The sequence below is a fragment of the Adiantum capillus-veneris genome, chromosome 1 (genome assembly GCF_014529385.1).
Source record: "Adiantum capillus-veneris isolate H3 chromosome 1, ASM1452938v2, whole genome shotgun sequence".
Taxonomy (NCBI): domain Eukaryota; kingdom Viridiplantae; phylum Streptophyta; class Polypodiopsida; order Polypodiales; family Pteridaceae; genus Adiantum; species Adiantum capillus-veneris.
This window is the reverse complement of record NC_140931.1, coordinates 165,870,534-165,889,269: the sequence shown is the minus strand read 5'-3', so window position 1 is coordinate 165,889,269 and position 18,736 is coordinate 165,870,534. Positions and strand designations below refer to the sequence as shown.

Below are 18,736 nucleotides of genomic sequence, written 5' to 3'. Positions count from 1 at the left end.
AGATCTCATTGTTTTTCTTATTCCTCTCCTCATATGCCTTGCGCGACGGATATTTTGTTGCTTAATAGTGCGATCTTTACATACAAAAAATTTTGTATCCCTCAAATAGTTCCAACTATTATCAAGGATAATATTTTGTTTGGTCTCATCCGGCATGGAGCATACAATCGGCCATTCTCCCGAGCGAGGAGCTCCTTGCTTACCCACTCTATGTGCTCCATAGACCATAACTCTGGACATGCCAAAATGGGTTTTGAAGAAATCTTCGATAACAATGGCAAGAGAAGGAGGTGTCTCTAAATTTTCTTCGGGAATTCCACAAATAAGAATGTTCTTGGAACGTCGCTCCTGCTCCTTCAACTCCTCTACATCCATATTGTCAACATAGTATACTATGATCATGGTTTTCGATGTCGTTGGCTGAGTGGTTGTGTATCTATCTCCACATTTAGTAGATTTTGGATCATTTTCTACAATCGTTGTGGACCTTGTTGAAGAAGAACCCTTGCGAGTGCCGGAAGACGTTGTATGTAAAATAAGAGATGTGAGTCAAGTTTCTTGAGCCTATTCACTTCAAAAATTGTAACATTTAATGGCCTAGTAACTTGTGTGTAGCGGAAAATAACATGAACATAGTAAGCATTTCATTAGAATAGATTCCTAATGAGCATATCAAGAGTGCTTGGATGGAGAGAGCAACAAAAATCATAACACCTAGTTAGATAGGCATGAACAATACTTCAAAAGAGTGAGAAATGAAGCTATTGACAACAGTTGAGGACCGGATTTACATGGATCCGGTCCCCCCTCCAAAAGGCTTTGTATTATAGGTTTCCCCCATCAAGGGAGACATTTTACAATACAATTATTTGTGTTCCTTCAATAACTAGCTAGTGCAATGAATATGGAAACTTTAAGCACTAAGCAAACACTTATAAAACACAACATCAATTCCCTCACGGTCTCAAACTCAAGACCTCACACACCTTCGAAGATGGTGAGAGCTACCGGGGTATGAGAGGAGATTGAGAGGAAGAAGGAGTAGTATTACGAGAAAGAAGTATATCTCCTCACATAATCACTCATAAAAGTTTAGCATAGCTTAGTAATCAACATGGTAAAGGAGATGAGCATGCATTGAAGCTTGGCTCTTGGTTGGATTTGCATCACAAAGCCAAGAGTTGTTGGTGTAGGCCTCCCTTATCACAAGCTTGGAGTAGATGATGAGCTTTCTATTAAAGCTTGAGAGAGAGAGAGAGAGAGAGAGAGAGAGAGAGTCTTCTTGCTTCACACATGAGATTGTGTGAGTGTGTGTGTGATAATTCCTTGCCAAAATCATCCCCCTCTCTCTCTTGGTCGACCCCTCTTGCAATTTACTCATGCTGGCACCCCATTGGACCCTGCCAAGCTTAGCCAATCATTATTGAAAAGCATAAGTGATAGCCTTGTGACATGTGTCCCCCTTTCCCCTTTTTGTGAGAGCTTTATGTAATTAAATAATGCAATTAAACTCTCATTGGATCCATTTTTCTTCTGGCCAATAGTAATCAGGCAAGCCATTGGGCTGTTGAATGCTCATTGGACCCCTTGGGAGACAGGCCAATAGACTTCTAGAGAGCTTAATTCTTAATGGTTCTTTTATTAAGTGTTTTTAAATGAATTAAACTAGATTTACTCTAGCCTAATTCTCATTGGTCCACCTCTATGGCCATCGAAAAGGATTTGAGTGCACCTTGTGGGAAATTGGGCTAGGGAGCTGACATGTATCCATTATGCCCTTTGTGTAAAGTGAAGCCCCTTTGTGTAAAGAGAAGCTTTGGAGTGTGTGTGTGTGTGTGTGTGTGTGTGTGTGTGTGTGTGTGTGTGTGTGTTCTCTCACATTTTCTCTCTCTTCCCCTACCTTTAGGGCTTGCCCCCTCCTATCTAGGACCACTTGAAGACTTTTTGGTCATCACATAAGTATCCAATATCCCTAAGGTTTGACCATTGGACTTTACATTGAAAATGGGAACCTTAGCATTTTGGAAGTCTTAATGGGCTAAACCTTAGGGTCTTTGAAGCCCGTTATTGCACATTGCTCTTTTGCAAATGGCTCCCCCCTTTGGATCCCTATTTTCCCTCCTTTGGATCCCTACTGTGGCCGGTCTGCCAGCTTAACAAATATTCTAGCTTTTTCTTCCGTGGTACTTCCCCATATCAAATGGTCAGTTTAACATGAGAAAATCATTTTGGAGAATTAGATATTAGTTATTATGACAGAAATGCTACTGCAAAAAGGCCTTCCATGATAACTCTTTTTATTTGTCTTTACATCAGTGCGTAGAGGGCATTCTGCTCTTGAATTGAAGCTATAGATCACTCAAATCGGAGTTTGGATGAAGAAGTATGATCAAAAGAGTGAATTGTTGTCTACTAGGTCAAAAACAGTTGCACTAAGGAAGGGGGAGAGAGAGAGAGAGAGAGAGAGAGAGAGAGAGAGAGAGAGAGAGAGAGAGAGAGAGAGAGAGAGAGAGCATCATCTAGATTGGCTATGGAGCTTGCTTCCTACAGAGTGGTAGGGTATCCATAGTTGGCATGTCCAAACAAGGGTGTATGTTAAGAAGGAGGGAAGTTGTTGGGGTAAAGGCATGTGGTTGCCCGCCTATATGACGGACCCTATACACTAACTCTTTAATAACTCTACAAGTATATACTCAAAAAATGCAACAACAACATGATTCTTCTCTTAAGTGGTGTTTTCCCCCAAAGGCTCTTTGCCTCTTCAATGCATGCACGCATGAACAAGAGATTGAACTCCTATCACAATCGGTATCAAAGCATCGGGTTGGTAGCCCATCTCCTTTCCCACGTGTGTAGCTCCCCATAGAGGGGTTAAGGCTCAAATTTGAGCTTGGGTTAAGAATTGACTAAGAATCAGGGGCAAGCAAATGAAGAGCTTGGAAGTTTTGGGGGGTAATGAAGGCATTGAATTGGGCAAGGCTTGAAAAAGCAATGCAGCTCATCGACCCTTAAAAAGTTGGGTAGCGTTGAAGATTTTAGAGAGAATCGACAGTCCTAAAATCAAGCAACACTGAGTGAAGCAGGGGAGCTTGCAAGGGAATTCATTTTCTATGTGAGCATCTCAAAGCCTTTGAAGGCTACAAGCTTGCAACAAATACGCATCCGAAGTAGTGTGCATATACACACACATACTAGCAAGATCAAGAGAGTGTGTGACTAATGTTAGCATTGAGAGTGGGAGATCGCCAAGTAAGGAGAGTATCTGTGTGTGTACCACACACACACACAAGCATGTGTGTGAGAATCGATGAAAAGCGATTGAGCTTGGGCTTTGACGGCTTTCGTTTCCCTTGACTTCAGACCAGAGCAAAAGCAAAAGCAAGAGAGAGAGATTCTCTCGGCAAGGGAGCCCAAGCAAAAATGGTGGATTTCCACCTTCAGCCCTTGACATTGGATTTTGGCATTTCCCATTAGAATCATTAGATTGAGGTGTTGCATCATTGGTTTCTTTGATTTCGAATTCGACTTTCAGCTTTGAGCAATGGCGAGCTCGTCTCAATATCCTCCCCATCGATGTTTCCTCTTTGGAATCTAGATTTTGACACATGAGATTTGACACCCGTTTTTGGTGCCTTTGGCACTCTTTTGATGATTTCATTGGCTTCAATGTCTCATCCTTGACCTCCCTTAGTACAACATTTGGTCACAAATTCCCCCCCATCCCACACATTTTATTGCATTATCGGCAATGAATTTCTGACATCCGACCCCCAACCTTAGCATTTTTGGCACTTTTGTCTAACGATAGAAGACGTCACAGTAAGCTTATAGGGGCACAAAGCCCGAGCACACACATCACTTTGCAGTTTATAGGCATTCCTAGACTCTCTACATTTTTTTAGAGAGGATACGGCTTGCCACATGCATCTTGGCTTGATGTGTACACTTGTGGGTTCTCATTGAGAGATCATGAATCTTGTTTTCTTCCAAGTTTTTAGTTGATGCAAACATTACAGGCTCACTAGATACATGTACAATGCTTTCAAGTACTTTTGGCAATGTTTTTTAGATAGCAGTCTCACTACAAGATGTTATGCATTGACATCTACGCTTCTTTTTTAACACTTAGAGTGCCATTAAGCTCTTTTGAGAGCAAATATTTAGGAAGGGATTTGGTCTACTGGTTGTATCAGTTTCTAGCACTTGTTTGTGCACATTCTTACTCATGTATGCTGAGTTGCAAACATTGTCCATTGTACACTGTGTGGAACCATTTCTTGGCATTTTTGCCAGTTTATCAATAGTTTCTAAGACTCAGACCCAAAGAGTCCTTTTTTAGATTTTGGCTAGAATTTTGTGTCTGCTTAGCCTTTTGGAAATTCTTGTGTGAGGTTTCTTTGAGTTGGGGTACTCCCAATTCTTGAGATATCTTCAATGAGACAAGTTGTTGGAGCTCCCCATTATGGTACCCTCTCCCATAGGTTATGTATCTTATGGGAATTTTTGTTTGACGCTCCATATGGCAATTGTTTTGTTGGTGACAATAGATAGTGTATGCCTAATGTACTCTTTTGAGTTGATTTTATCCTTTGTATATGTCATCAGGGTCAAGTGTTCACTCCTCGTACAAAGGAGACTCTGATGAATTTTTTTGCGAGACTATCTATGCATTTTATGACACTTTGAGCACCGTTTTGGCTTGGGACTTTTCTGGGTTCTGTCAAAATTTCACCATGTTTTCTTGCCATAGATTTTTGGCATTCTTGCCATAGTGCTCAAGTCTTGCAAAAATGGTCTCTTCTACTTAGAAGGACATTTACAATTTTAGAAAGTTTGAGGGCATAAATGTTTATATGTGGAAAGAGAAAATCCAAGATGTGCTAACCCAAAAAGGTTCACTAGAGCCTATTTTGAGCATGCAGAGGAAGATGGCTATACGAAAGCACAATGGAAGATGCTAGATCCAAAATCTGGGTCCACTATTCACTTACACTTAGCCGAATTTGTGTATTTCACCATAGTGGATGAAGCTACTACTAACTCCTTATGGGACAAGCTATGCAATACATATGAGAGTAATACATCAAGTGACAAAGTGTACTTGATGAAGAAGATTTCAAGATTCATATGAAAGAAGGTGACACAATTTTTGAGCACTTGAATGTGTTTAATGTCCTTTTCAGTCAATTGATATCACAAGGACTGGAATTAGACAATGAAGTGCGGTCCATCTTCTTATTGTGCTCTTTCTGGTAGGGTGTCACTATGTATAAAGTGTGTATATTGCGTGCATTCAAAGACTATTTCTAAAACTCCTTATCTATGAATTTTTGACAAATAAAATACACCATTTTCCTATTGAGTCTGTAGAATTTTTTTACTAGTTCCATTTTATGGTACCCTTTTGTATGTGAAAATGTCAAAAAAAAACAAATTTAATAACCCCTTCTACTGTACTCACATGATAGTCACATAATTATTAAGTGAACCCCTCGAGTGCTCTTTACCCTCTTGCCTACAATGTTGTTATTTCCAGTCTACTCAATGAAGAGATACACAGGAAGTCTATGGAGCCTGCAATCGCTTTTATAACCGTGCCAAAAGTAAGGATGCAAGAATTCTCAAAGAAAATATAAAGTTTCTTTGTGAAATGTTGAGTGCTATCATTGCCACAATAAAGGAAATTTAAGGTAAGATTGTGGCAATTGCAGTACAAAGAGACAAGATAAAGTCTCAAGGCAACAAGAAGTCTGACAATGAAGGCAAGGGAAAAGCTAAGATTGAGGAGTCCAATGTGCTAGAGTATGCTAGGATTGTAAATGTGCCTAAGGTCCAAACTTCCTCAGATATTCAAGTCTTTATAGCAGATCTTAGTCCAAGTGCTCTTGTTGCACAAGATGCTAGCTTTGATCAAAATTGGGGCATCAATTTTGGCACGAGCTTTTATGTAGCACTTCCTAGAGAATGGTTCTCTACATATGCACATATTCATGGCAAAGTCAAGATTGGTGATGCCTATGAGCTTCAGATCCATGGCATTGGTGACAACAAGCTAGTTTTGCATAATGCCATGGAATTCATAGTCAAAAATGTTAGACGTGTTGATCTCCATTGATCAACTCAACGACTTGGGTTACACGATCACTTTTGGGAATGTATCATGGATGATTAGAAAGGAAAATCTTATGATTCTTAAGGTTCAAAAGTATGGAGCACTTTACTTTATGTTTTTTTTGTGCGTAAAAGAGGAGTTTATATCCATAGCCGAGGTGTTGTCTATTGAGTCATGGCATAGCCAGCTAGGCTATATGATCCAAAAGAGAATGAAAACACCAGCACATTTTGGGTATTTTCTTATGTTACATTTGTTACCATATACATGTGGTAGTGATGTGTGTGAACACACTAGGACCGCCGGGGCATTTTTTCCCTCTTTAGGAGGTTTTTTCACCCGTGCATTGTATATACGCCCATCACTCTAGGGCTATCTATCTTTCCATTGCACACTAAGTAACACACTCTCTATTGTGTGCCTTGAGCTTCCTTCGTCTTCTCCAAGCTATCTGTGTTTCTCTGCAACCCTAATTCCAACAATTGGTATCAGAGCAGGTCACGTCCTCCCGGGCTTAGTCGCCAGCTACTCCAGCACATGCCTACTCACTTTCCCTGATTTCAGTGAGCTTTGGCAAGCGTTCGTAGGTCGACAAATATTTTGGTTTGGGCTCATTTCGGCCTCCGTTTCCGCTACAAGCAGTACTGCACATGCTATTTTGTCATTTTGTGCAGAATTTCTGCCAGTGTCGTTTTCTGCATAACAAGTGCCTTATAGTCTTCTACGGTTTGTGCTATATAGCATACGTTGTTCCCGCTCCGTTTCTCCTATTTTCAGGCAGTTTTCACATCAGGTGCAACATTTACCATGGCTGACAACAACAACACCGATGTGTTCAAGATGTTTGTTGCTAAGGACAAGTTGGATGGGGACAACTACCCTATGTGGGCTTATATGATGCAACATGTTCTTGAGTCAAAGGGCGTCTGGAACATTGTGCAGGGCATTGATGTATGTCCTGGTTCTGAAGATGTAGGCGATGTTGAGGATGTTGCAGGTCTTGCTGCAAGGATTGCTGCTGTTAGAGTTGTTTTGCCTACGGAAGAACAAGCTCGTTGGGATGTTAAGGATGCGCAGGCTCATGCATTAATTGCGTTGTCTGTGAAGCGCACCATTGTTCCTCACATCCGTTCAGCAAAATCTGCAAAATAGGCTTGGGATATTTTGGCTGGTATTTATGCAAATCGCAATGAGGCTAAAATTGCTTTGCTGCGTAAAGAGTTGGAGTCGAAGATTATGCATGAGGAAGATGATATGGACACTTTCATTGCTAGTGTCAAGGATATCAATGAGCAACTTATTTTTGCAGGAGAAGTCATTTCAGACAGTTCCCTTGTGCAGAGTATTCTTGATGCCTTACCAGATTCTTACCAGACTTTTGCTAGTACTTGGAGACTTATGACCCAAGGAAATCTAGAAGTTCTCAAGTTTGATGCATTATGCACATTGTTGTTGCAAGAGTCACTTTCCAGAAAAAACAGGAGTAGGAAACGTGTGCAGTTGAACATGCTTTTATTGCTTCTCAAAGAAAGGGTGGTAACAGTAATGCAGCCACTTCTTATGATTTTGCTGCGAGTGGCGAAAATTCTGTTCCTAATGCTTCTGATGGCAGCAATTCGTCTAGAAAATTCTAGTGAAAAGGGCAAAAAGAAGATGCGTTGCCATTATTGTAAAGCTAATGATCACTTGATCAAGTCGTGTCCTAAGTTGAAGGCCAAAGAGGCTAAGAAGAAAGAGGGTGGTTCCACTGCAAATGCTGGTTCCACTACAAATGCAGCCATTGTTGAGTGTTCTGTGAAAGGAGACTGTAATGCTGATGTTGATGTAGAATGGGCTTTTAGCGCAGAGTGCACTTACAATCCTGCTGTCCATGATGCATGCTTGTCAGTTGTTGCAGATTCACATGTGTGGTATTTTGACAGTGGTGCTACAAAGCACATTACCTCACATCATGAATTTTTTACCTCTCTCGAGTCTGTCCCTCATGGGAATTCAGTCACTTGTGCCAACAACACCTCTTATCCACTTCAGGGAGTTGGAAAGATTGTGCTCACTGCTGCTAATGGCAGCTCCTTCACACTTGTTGATGCACTTTATGTACCTGGGATCAAGAAGAATCTCTTGTCTGTATCCGCACTTGTGCCGTGGGCTATATAAGCTCACTTTGTATGACAAGTGTGGACAAAATTTTGCAAATGCTGTTGCAAATTCAAGGGCTATTTCAGATGCAAAACTTTGGCATGCACGTTTTGGTCATCTGAATTTTGCTAGTTTGATGCGTTTGCATAAATTTGATATGGTTGCTTCTTTCCCGCCTCTTGAAGCACCTGTCAAACATGTTTGTGAAGGCTGTATTCTGGGTAAAATGCAGCGTTCTAAGTTTCCAAAGGATGGTTCAGTTAGGGCCACATGCAGGTTGCAGCTTGTGCATAGTGATGTTTGTGGGCCCATGCAAACTCCGTCCTTGGGCAATTACCTGTACTTCGTGACTTTCATTAATGATTACTCCAGGCATGCATGGGTATTTCCCGCTTAAAGCAAAGTCCGAAGTTTTTATGTGCCTCAAACAATTTCTGGCTATGGCTGAAAATGTCTCGAAATGTACTATGGGCACCCTCCGTTCCGATCGAGGGGGGGAGTATATGTCTCATGAATTTAATGCATTTCTGGCTAGTCGCGGGATAAAACACCAATGTACAGTGCCTTATATACCTCAGCAAAATGGTGTTGCTGAGAGAAAAAATAGGTCACTGACGGAAATGGCACGATGTATGGTCAAAAGTCAAGCTTTGCCGCATTCTTTTTGGCTTGAGGCCATCATGTGTGCCACTTATGTACTTAACAGGTGTCCTACGAAAGCTTTGCAGTCTATTACTCCATATGAAGCATGGCATAATAGAAAGCCTTCTATTGAGCACATGCGTGTTTTTGTCTATTTGGCATATGCTTTGGTGCCACAAGTGCAGCGCAGAAAATTGGATGATAAGGCTGTTAGATGTATTTTTGTTGGTTATAGTGCTGAAAGCAAAGGTTCTAGGTTGTATCATCCACAAACAAAACGTATTCTGGTTTCACGGGATGTAGTGTTTGTGAAAGATTCTGTTCAGCCCTTGCTGTCATGTACTAGAGACAGTAATGTAAGCTCACATGACATTTATGACACTCTGTTGCCTCTTTTCAGTGGTGGAAATACAAATGTAAGTTCCAATGAGGCAAATGTACAGCCTATGGGGTTTTCTGAAAATGTTTTAGATCAGCCTATTACTGATGTAGATGTACATGATGTACTTGATGAGGAAAGGGCTGAAAATGACCAAGCTAGAGGTATGCCAAAATGGCTGGTGCACACTTTTTGTGACAGTCAATTGGATGCACCTTTGTCTAGTCGTACTTCTTTAGGCTCTCGCCATGCATCTTATGCATCAGATTGTTATGCTTTGGCTATGTCTAGCTTACATGATGTTGAGGAGCCTCTGTCTTTTGATGAAGCACAGAATTCAGAATATTGGATGGTTGCCATGCAATCAGAATATGATGCACTTATAGAAAATGACACGTGGACTTTATGTGATTTGCCTCCTGGCAAAAAGGCCATTGGTACGAAGTGGGTTTACAAGTTGAAACGCAAGCTGGATGGTGAGATCGATCGCCATAAGGCTCGACTTGTTGCAAAGGGTTATGCACAACAAAAAGGCATAGATTATGAAGAGACTTTTTCTCCCACTTTTCGTATGACTACTGTGCGTTTTCTATGTGCATTGGCAGCTCATTTTGGTTGGGATGTACATCAATCAGACATTGTTACTGCTTTCTTGAATGGTGACATATTTGAGGAAGTTTATGTAACGCAGCCTCGCAGTTTTGTCATAAAAGGACAAGAGGACAAAGTGTGCAGATGTAAGAAGGCTTTGTATGGGTTGAAGCAATCTCCTCGTGCTTGGTATGAGAAAGCTGACACTCATTTGGTTAAACGAGGCTTTCGTAACAGTCCAACAGAAAGCACATTGTATGTAAAGCGTGAGGATGATGTATTTCTCATTGTGGTTCTTTATGTCGATGATTTGCTGATCACTGGACCAAATGAGAGACATATTGTTGAATTTAAGGCTGATTTGAATGCTACTTTCAAGATGAAAGATTTGGGACTGTTGCATCATTACTTGGGTATACAGTTTAAGCAGTGTGATGGTGGTGTTGCCTTGTGTCAGAAAAGTTACATAGAGACATTGCTATGTAAGTTTGGACTTGAGGATTGCAAACCCATTTCCACTCCCATGGAAACAGGTTTGAAGTTGACTCTACATGATGCTGGCGATCCTGCTGATGTCACTCTTTACCAAACTGTTGTTGGCTGCCTCATTTATGTATGCAACACGAGGCAGATCTTCAGTTTTCAATCTCATAGGTCAGTAGATTTATGCATAGCCCAGGGTCTAAGCATTGGCAGGCTGTCAAGAAGATTTTCCGCTACCTTAGTGGCACTTTACATCTTGGCTTGTTTTATCCCAAGGGGGGATCATTGCCACCATACTTACATGGTTTTTCGGACTTAGATTGGGCCGGTTGTTTTGACACGAGAGTGTCCACAAGTGGTTTTTGTTTCATGCTTGGCAGTTCATGTATATCATGGTTGAGCAAGAAGCAACCTACTGTGGCCACTTCAAGTTGTGAGGCTGAGTACAGGGCAGTCTTCACAGCTACAGTTGAGTGTGTATGGCTCGGATGCCTTATGGCTGATTTGGGTGTTGGACAAGACACTGCCAACACTATCTACACTGACAGTCAGAGCGCATTGGCAGTTGCGAGGAACCCAGTTTTTCATGCTCGCACAAAGCACATTGAGGTGCATTACCACTATGTCAGGGAGAGGCTCTCAGCAGGAGAGATCATCTTGGCTTATGTGCCAACACAGGACAACCTTGTAGATCTTTTCACAAAGGCATTGTCTCGTGAGAAGCTTGAAGCTTTCCGCAAAGCTTTGGGCTTACTCCCCTTTGTGGACTGATCATGTCCTTAGGGCATGGCACTTCCCTTTACTCATGTGCCAGCTCTCGTTCATCGCATCACTCCAGGGGGGATTTGTTACCATATACATGTGGTAGTGATGTGTGTGAACACACTAGGACCGCCGGGGCATTTTTTCCCTCTTTAGGAGGTTTTTTCCCCCGTGCATTGTATATACGCCCATCACTCTAGGGGTATATATCTTTCCATTGCACACTAAGTAACACATTCTCAATTGTGTACCTTGAGCTTCCTTCGTCTTCACCAAGATGTGTGTGTTTCTCTGCAACCCTAATACCAACAACATTATTCTAATTTTTCTATGTGTGAGCATTGCACTTATGGTAAGAAAACTAGGAACACCTCATCGCCATTGAATAGGAAACATATGCAACCACTAGAGCTTGTCAAGAGAAACATTTGTGGTCCTATGCTGACCAAGTCTCTAGGGAAGCTAGCTATTTTAAGGCTTTCGTAGATAATTCCACTAAGAAGGTGTGGGTATATCCTTTGCAACATAAGGATCAAATCTTCTCTACTCTCCAAAAAATTTGAGCTTTCGTATAGAATGAGTTTGGCAAAAAGATCAAAATCTTGAGGACAATTAATGGTGGAGAATATGTCTCCAAGGAGTTTGAGAATTTTTGTAGCAAGAGCACCTTACACATGCAATCAAAATGGAGTTGCACCAAGGATGAATTGAACAATTTAGGAGTGAGTCACAACCATGCTTTCTATGGCTAATCTGACTCAAAGCTTTTGGACTGATAGCATTACACATCATTAATAGGTAACCTAGTACGTTGAGAGATGGGCTCTCGTTTCAAACACCCATAATCTCGCAAAGTAATTCGTACTTCACATGTTATCTTCAAGGAGTTGAAGATGCACAAGAAACCTAATAAAGAGGTTGAGTACAGAAAAGTCGCATTCAAGGTCATTACCTCCAAATCTAGGAAAACTGAGGAGACTAGTGACATACCTTCCACTAGAAATGCTCCAATTGATAGAGTAGAGAGTAGTAGTCAAGCTTTGAGACAATCTAGTAGATCCTCATATCCACCTGAGCGATTTTAGCTAGGGTTGGACTATGCCATATTGATGGACTACCATCTTATTACAAAGGAGCCATGAAAATGGATGACAAGATCAAGTGGGAGTAGATTATGCAATCCGAGTACAACTTGATTGTCAACAATGAAACATTGAACTTGGTTGAGTTGCCAAAATGCCAACAAGCCTTACTTTGAAAATGGGTTTATAAGAAGAGGTTTAACATTTGATGATCTTGAGCCTAAGTACAAGGCTAGATTGGCTGCTTAGGGATTTAAGAAATAGGAGGGAGTTGATCTTGATGATATCTTCTCACGTGTTCAAGATGACTACACTACACACAATGCTTGGCCTAGTGGTCATTGGGGGCATGGAACTTGTTCAAATAAATGTGAAGATAGCCTTTCTTCACAGAGACCTTGAAGAGAATATTTACATGAAGAAACCCGAAGGTTTTGAATAGCCTAGCAGGGAGGAGCTTGTATGCAAACATAAGAAAGAGCTTTATGGATTAAAGCAGGGTTCAAGGCAGTGGTATCAAAATTTTGATGCTTTTATGTGGCCCCAAGGTTCTAGAAGGAGTCGAGAGGATCATTCCTTCTATACAAAGAAACTCAGTGGTGATTATTTGGTCATTCTCATTTTATATGTAGATGACGTGATCATTGCATGAAAGTCTAGTGAGGAGATTGCCAAATTGAAGAAAATGTTGCACAAAAACTTTGCTATGAAGGATTTTGGTGAAGCAAATCATTTTCATGGCATGCGTATTAAGAGAGTCAAGAAAAAGGGAATTCTTGAGTTGTCCTAGGAATCTTATATCCACAAGGTATTGCAACATTTCAATATTTAGGAAGGGAAGGTCTGTGAATACCTAACTACCATCATATTTGAAACTAAACAAAGAAGATTCTCTCAAATTAGATGTTGCCAGCAAAACTGGCTAGTGTGCCATATTCTTCAATTGTAGGTAGTCTTATGTATGCTATGGTAGCTACTAGGCCAGGCATTGCTTTTTTTTGTGGGAGTGGTTAGTCGGTATATGGCTAATCTTGCTAAATCACATCCTCATATACTTAAAGGGTACAACAAGTGGCCATTTCTTGGAGCTCATCTCTCCAAAAGTGTACGATTTCTTCCACTATAGAGGTTGAGTATGTTGCAACATCAAATGCCAGCAAGGAAGCTATATGGTTGGCATGTTTATTGAGAGATTTAGACATGCAATAGGTTCCAATTTTGTGTTGTGATAGTCAAAGTGCCATTGCTTTGTCAAGAAATCTCGTGTTTCACTCTAAGTTGGAACACACTGAGATGAGGTATCATCGCATTCAGGATGCATTGACAAATAAGCGATTGGAGCTTGTCAAAGTCCACACTGATGACTACGGAGCCGTTTGCACATTGCTTCAAGTTTATGGGTGTAGAGTGAATAGATTTGTAGAAGGGTGAAGTTGTTGTGCTTCGTGGTTGTACATACTAGCTTTAGTCACAACCATTTATGGCCACATTGACCTTTAAGTGGGAGGTTGTTGAGGCAAAGGCCTGTGGCCACTTGCGTGTATGATTGACCATATACACACTAACTCTTTACTAACCCTTCAAGTATATACTCAAAAAAGGCAACACCCTCATGCTCCTTCTCTTGAGTGGTGTTTTCCACCAAAGGCTCTTCTCCTTCTTCCCCTTCCCTGCATGCATGCACACATGGGATCTCGAACTCCCCTCAAAAGTCTACTATGGAATTCAAGGCAAAGGGAAAAAAAGAGAGTTAGAAAGTAGTCAAAAAAGGAAACAAAGAGAGGATTCTACAAAAGACATAATTTAGTCATTCACAAGGAAATGTATCAAGATTGGATATAATATAGATGCTATAAGACCTTGGGTACTAGATCTCCTCCCATCCAACTCCCTTAAGTAGAGCTCTTTGGCTCAACTATTGGGACCTCTCGCCATGCATGCCATATATCTCGCTCCAAGATGGCATTGCCTTTGCAAAACCCTTGTTTTGACATCACTCCCCCCTTGGCGAAGCGTTCTCCTCCTCAACAAACAAATGGAAAATTCCTTCTTAAGAACACTAATGTTTTCCCAAGTGGTGGCCCCTTGTGCAAGTCTATCTTTTCACTTGACCAACGCTTGATTGTGAACATGGTGTCGTGTCGGTAACTCATGCAAATCCATGATTGTTTCAAGTTCATGCGATAGACTCAGAGGCTAATGAAAACGACCAAGATACCTTAGTCGACAACATTCTTGTCTTGTTATAAGTGTTGGCATAAACACCTTACATCCAATATCGTATGGAATTGAGACTGTGATGGAAGTTCTAATGTGTATTCCATTTACCCTACTTGCCTGTATATGTTGAATGGTCCATAATATCTTGAAGATAACTTAAGAATGGGTCCAAACTTCAAATTTTTTGAGTGTTTTGGACCCCACAAGAAGACCTTGTCACCTTCTTTGAAAGTGGCCAAACGATGCTTCTCATTAGAGTATTTTTTATAGGAGTCTTGTGTTTGTTGAGCATTATGGCAAGAAATTCTTATCATATCCATATGGTCGTGGTAACATATGCTCATAGCATATCTTAAAGTACTTGGTGGATCTTGTCAAATTTGATAATCTATCATTGGGTGAGCATAGGTACTAAGATTACCTTGTTAAACATTGTAGTTTTTAAATACTTGTAAAAAAATCGAACTTAATGCTAATAGCATAACCGAAACATGGGATATGAATGTTTAACTAGCTGAGAAACATTAAATACAAACCTTAGTAATCCATGACTTACTTATTCTCCGTTCAAAGAATAATTAAACAACTCATATACTTACATTCTATGAGATGATAAGACATCCCCTTTTCCTTGGTACACTTACATGGGTTTTTTTAAAATGCAATAAAAATCCTTTTGCAAATGTAATCCTATTAAATTTTAAAATTCTCAGCAAATGAAATACATTTTATTTTGAGTTGACATGTTGTACTTACATTTTTGGAGGTGCACCCCTCGAGCCTACAATTTCATGTGCGCACAAGGAGCATCTTATGAGGATGAGGATACTTTCATGGAAGCATGCAAATATACCATGCAGTAAAACTTGAAATAGAAATAGAGCATTATCAGTGGATATTTTAATAATTTTGTCACATTTTATGCTTATGATGTAAGGATAACACATCCTGAAGGCCACCTATTACTGCTATTTAATTAATTATCATATTCTAATCTAGCCTGAGCTCAATTGTGTTTTAGATTATATAATTGTAGCTCCTAGATTGGACCTAAATGTATGTATTTTCTTGAGTTACTGTCCGTGTCCAACAAACATGTGCTTTTGGAAACCCTAGTGAAAAGCTTAGTTTTGATAGCTTCACTGACCTAGGGCTCTTTATCCATAGCTTGTGTGCTCTTGTGTTGGCAGCCATGGCAATGAGATTCTCTTCTAAGCATTCTCTTTACTCTCCTTTGAGCATTTGCTCTTGTTCTTTTTGCTAAAAGGAATCATTGTTGGTGAATTGGAATTGGAATTTGGCACCCCAAATAGGAATTTCGTCTATCACTCGCAACACCTTCCACGGACTTGCAACTGGTCATGGAAGGTCGCGAGGATGCTGGTGGCGCGGGGACGTCCAGGAGCGAAACCAAGGCCTTGTCGCTTTTGCGTCCAGGTGTGCATATCTACCCTTGCTTCCCACCTACGATGGTGTGCTCGCTTCAACGCCTTTCAAGAGGGCATGGCCGCTCACCATCACATCATCAAGAACGACCTTCACAGGAACCCTTTCCTCCACAACCTTCTTGTCCATTTCTACGGAGAGTGCGGTGCACTGGATGCTGCAGAAGCCCTCTTTGCCCTTTGCCCCCGTGATGTTTTCTCGTACAATTTCATGATCACCGCATTTGTGCATGCAAAACAGCACAATGAAGCCCTCCATTTCTTTCATTATATGCACCTTGAAGCCATCCTTCCTGACAGAGTAACATATGCAGCTGTTTTCTCCAGCTTGGCATCCCTGTCACTTGTCGAAGCAGCTAGGTTTCTACATGCCTGTGTTTTGCACTGCTTGAATGTCTCCGTTGCAACTGCCATCATGCACATGTATGGGAAGTTTGGTAGCTTACATGATGTGCAGTTGATGTTTCGAAACATACTTGCGCCTGATGTGGTGGCATGGAACTGTGCTTTGGGAGTGCACGTGGATCACCATAAGTTTGAGGAAGCCCTTGCTCTTTACAGAGAAATGAAGCACGAAGGTGTGGATCCCGACAAGGTAACCTTCATTAGATTGCTTTCAGCATGTGGTGTTATGCATGTCAGTGAACAATTCCATTTTGAGATTACGTGCAAGGGATTCGACCTGGATACAGTGGTGGGTAATGCCCTTGTAAACATGTATGTGAAGCTCTCCTGCATAAAAAGTGCGGAGCTAGTTTTTGAAAAAATGCCTGAGCACAGTGTTGCCTCGTGGAACACCTTAATTGGTGCATATACAGAGAGGAATGAGAGGGTTAAGGTGCTAGGTCTATTCAATAGAATGCAAGAGGAGGGTTTTAAGCCAAACAAAATCACTTTGTTAAACATTATCCCTGCATGTCCCCCTTGTGATGCTTTAAAACTTTTTGAAGCCATGAATGATGGAGATGTAGTGTTATGGAATGCCTTGCTTTCATCATTTGTCACTGATAGAAAGCATGGTCAAGCGATCCAGCTTTTCGTCCAAATGCAAGGGGAGGGAGTGATGCCAAATGAGTGTACTTTTAAGGCGGTTATGTCCATTTGCTCTAGTGAGCACAGTTTGCCCTTCGGGAAGGAAATGCATGTTCGTGCAACTAGTTTACTCGAGCATAGTATTAGTGTCGGTAATGCTTTGATAACTATGTATGGAAGATGCTTTAGCTTGGTTCATGCAAAAAGCACCTTCAATGTTTTGTTAGATCGAAATGTCATCACGTGGACCATCATGCTCACACTGCTAACCCAACGAACCCAATTTGCAGAAGCTGTGCAAGCTTTTGACAGATTGCTACTGGAAGGAGTGCTACCAGACGAGTTTGTTTTGGCTGGCACTCTTGATGCGTGTGTTGGCCTTATCAGTATTGACAAGGGCAAGCACATTCATGCGCGGATTTTGGGCATGAAATCCACCGTGGAAACTGTCATGGGAACAGCTCTTCTTAGCCTGTATGCAGATTGTGGCTGCCTAAGAGCTGCAGAAAACATTTTTGACCAGATATTTGAGCAGACCACTATTAGCCATAATGCAATAATCATTGCCTTTGCTCATCATGGTCAGGCGCAGCGAGCTCTCAGCCTCTTTGAACGTATGCAGGCAAAGGATGTCACTGCAGATTCAAATACGTTCTTGGGCTTAATGACTGCATGCAGTCATTGTGGTCTGATCGAGGAAGGTATTTTCCACTTTTGTCTTATGCAAAGTACTCATGAACTTCCTTGGATGGCTGAGCATTTTGATTGTGTTATCGACATTTTTGGTAGAGCTGGACAGGTAAATGCGTCGTTATTAGTCATAGATACTTTACATGTGAACCCTACAGCTCTCACATATAGGACTTTGTTTAGTGCTTGTTGCAAAAGTGGTGATGTGATTTGTGGTCTTGGGGCGGCAAACCAAGCTTTCCTTCTAGAACCAGAGAATGGGGGATGCTATTTCATGCTACAAAATGTCATATGCTCTGGTTCCTTTTTGGGCTGATGGTATTCACTGGTCTTGCAGAGGATAAGAACCTGGAAGACTAGAAAGTTAGCATGGGACACAATCGGAAAGGAATGGTGAAAGTGGGCTAGAGTGTCCCATGTTGGATTGTCTATAAACTGACCAATGCCGTTCTGGTTTAGCAGTTACTTTGCGATGGATGCAGTATGAACAATCCTTAATCAGCTTTGTTTTACACCATGGAAATTGCTAGGATTTAAGTCTCACCGAAATTCACCTAGTGTTTTCAAACCGGGTTTGTCTTCATTACATGATGCTGCTATTGATGGATATGAGTTACGCAAGTTGGCGTTAGAGATCTTGAGCTGTGTTTGATGGCTGGCCATGTTATGGTTGGACTTACGTTATACTCTGGTTTAAATACAACATAAGAGAACCAGTCTAAATACTCTGGTCTGCAGGGGTTTCGCAGGATTTGCATTCTCTTTTTTTTCTATTTAGTGTAAAGGTGCGACATTGTTGACAAGCATGGCCTCGCAGTTGCATAAATGGCTCAACCCTGATCGTGAGCACCAGAATTCAATTTCAACTTTGGATTGTATGGTGGCTGCTGGTGAAGAAGACAAAGCTGAGAAGATTTTGCCTAAAGAAATCAAAGTAGAGCCATATGTAATCCAACGTTTTAATTCTTTGAGAAGCATAGCGTTTTACAAAAAACTTCAAAACAATACAAGGATAGGTTTTGACTGAGACGATGGACTACCATAGCATTACTTTTTTAGAGGAGGTGAAACCTTATTAAAGGTCTTCTTAATGGCTTCAAAACAATTAAAAGGATAAAATACTCAAAGATTCAAAATAAGCAATTTTTAAAGTTGATAA

At 41.0% G+C, this 18,736-nt stretch overlaps 1 protein-coding gene across 1 annotated transcript; it reads left to right on the top strand.

Moving 5' to 3' along the window:
• Positions 1-15,706: 15,706 nt before the first annotated feature.
• LOC147465957 (pentatricopeptide repeat-containing protein At1g74600, chloroplastic-like) lies at positions 15,707-18,328 on the top strand. Its single transcript, XM_086513077.1, has one exon. The coding sequence runs from the start codon at positions 15,788-15,790 to the stop codon at positions 17,891-17,893; it is 2,106 nt and encodes a 701-aa protein (XP_086369203.1). The 5' UTR covers positions 15,707-15,787; the 3' UTR covers positions 17,894-18,328.
• The last annotated feature ends 408 nt before the right edge of the window (positions 18,329-18,736 follow it).

What these genes read in the sequence shown, in the direction of transcription:
- LOC147465957 (XM_086513077.1), top strand. Translation starts at nt 15,788, where the DNA reads ATGCTGGTGGCGCGGGGACGTCCAGGAGCGAAACCAAGGCCTTGTCGC.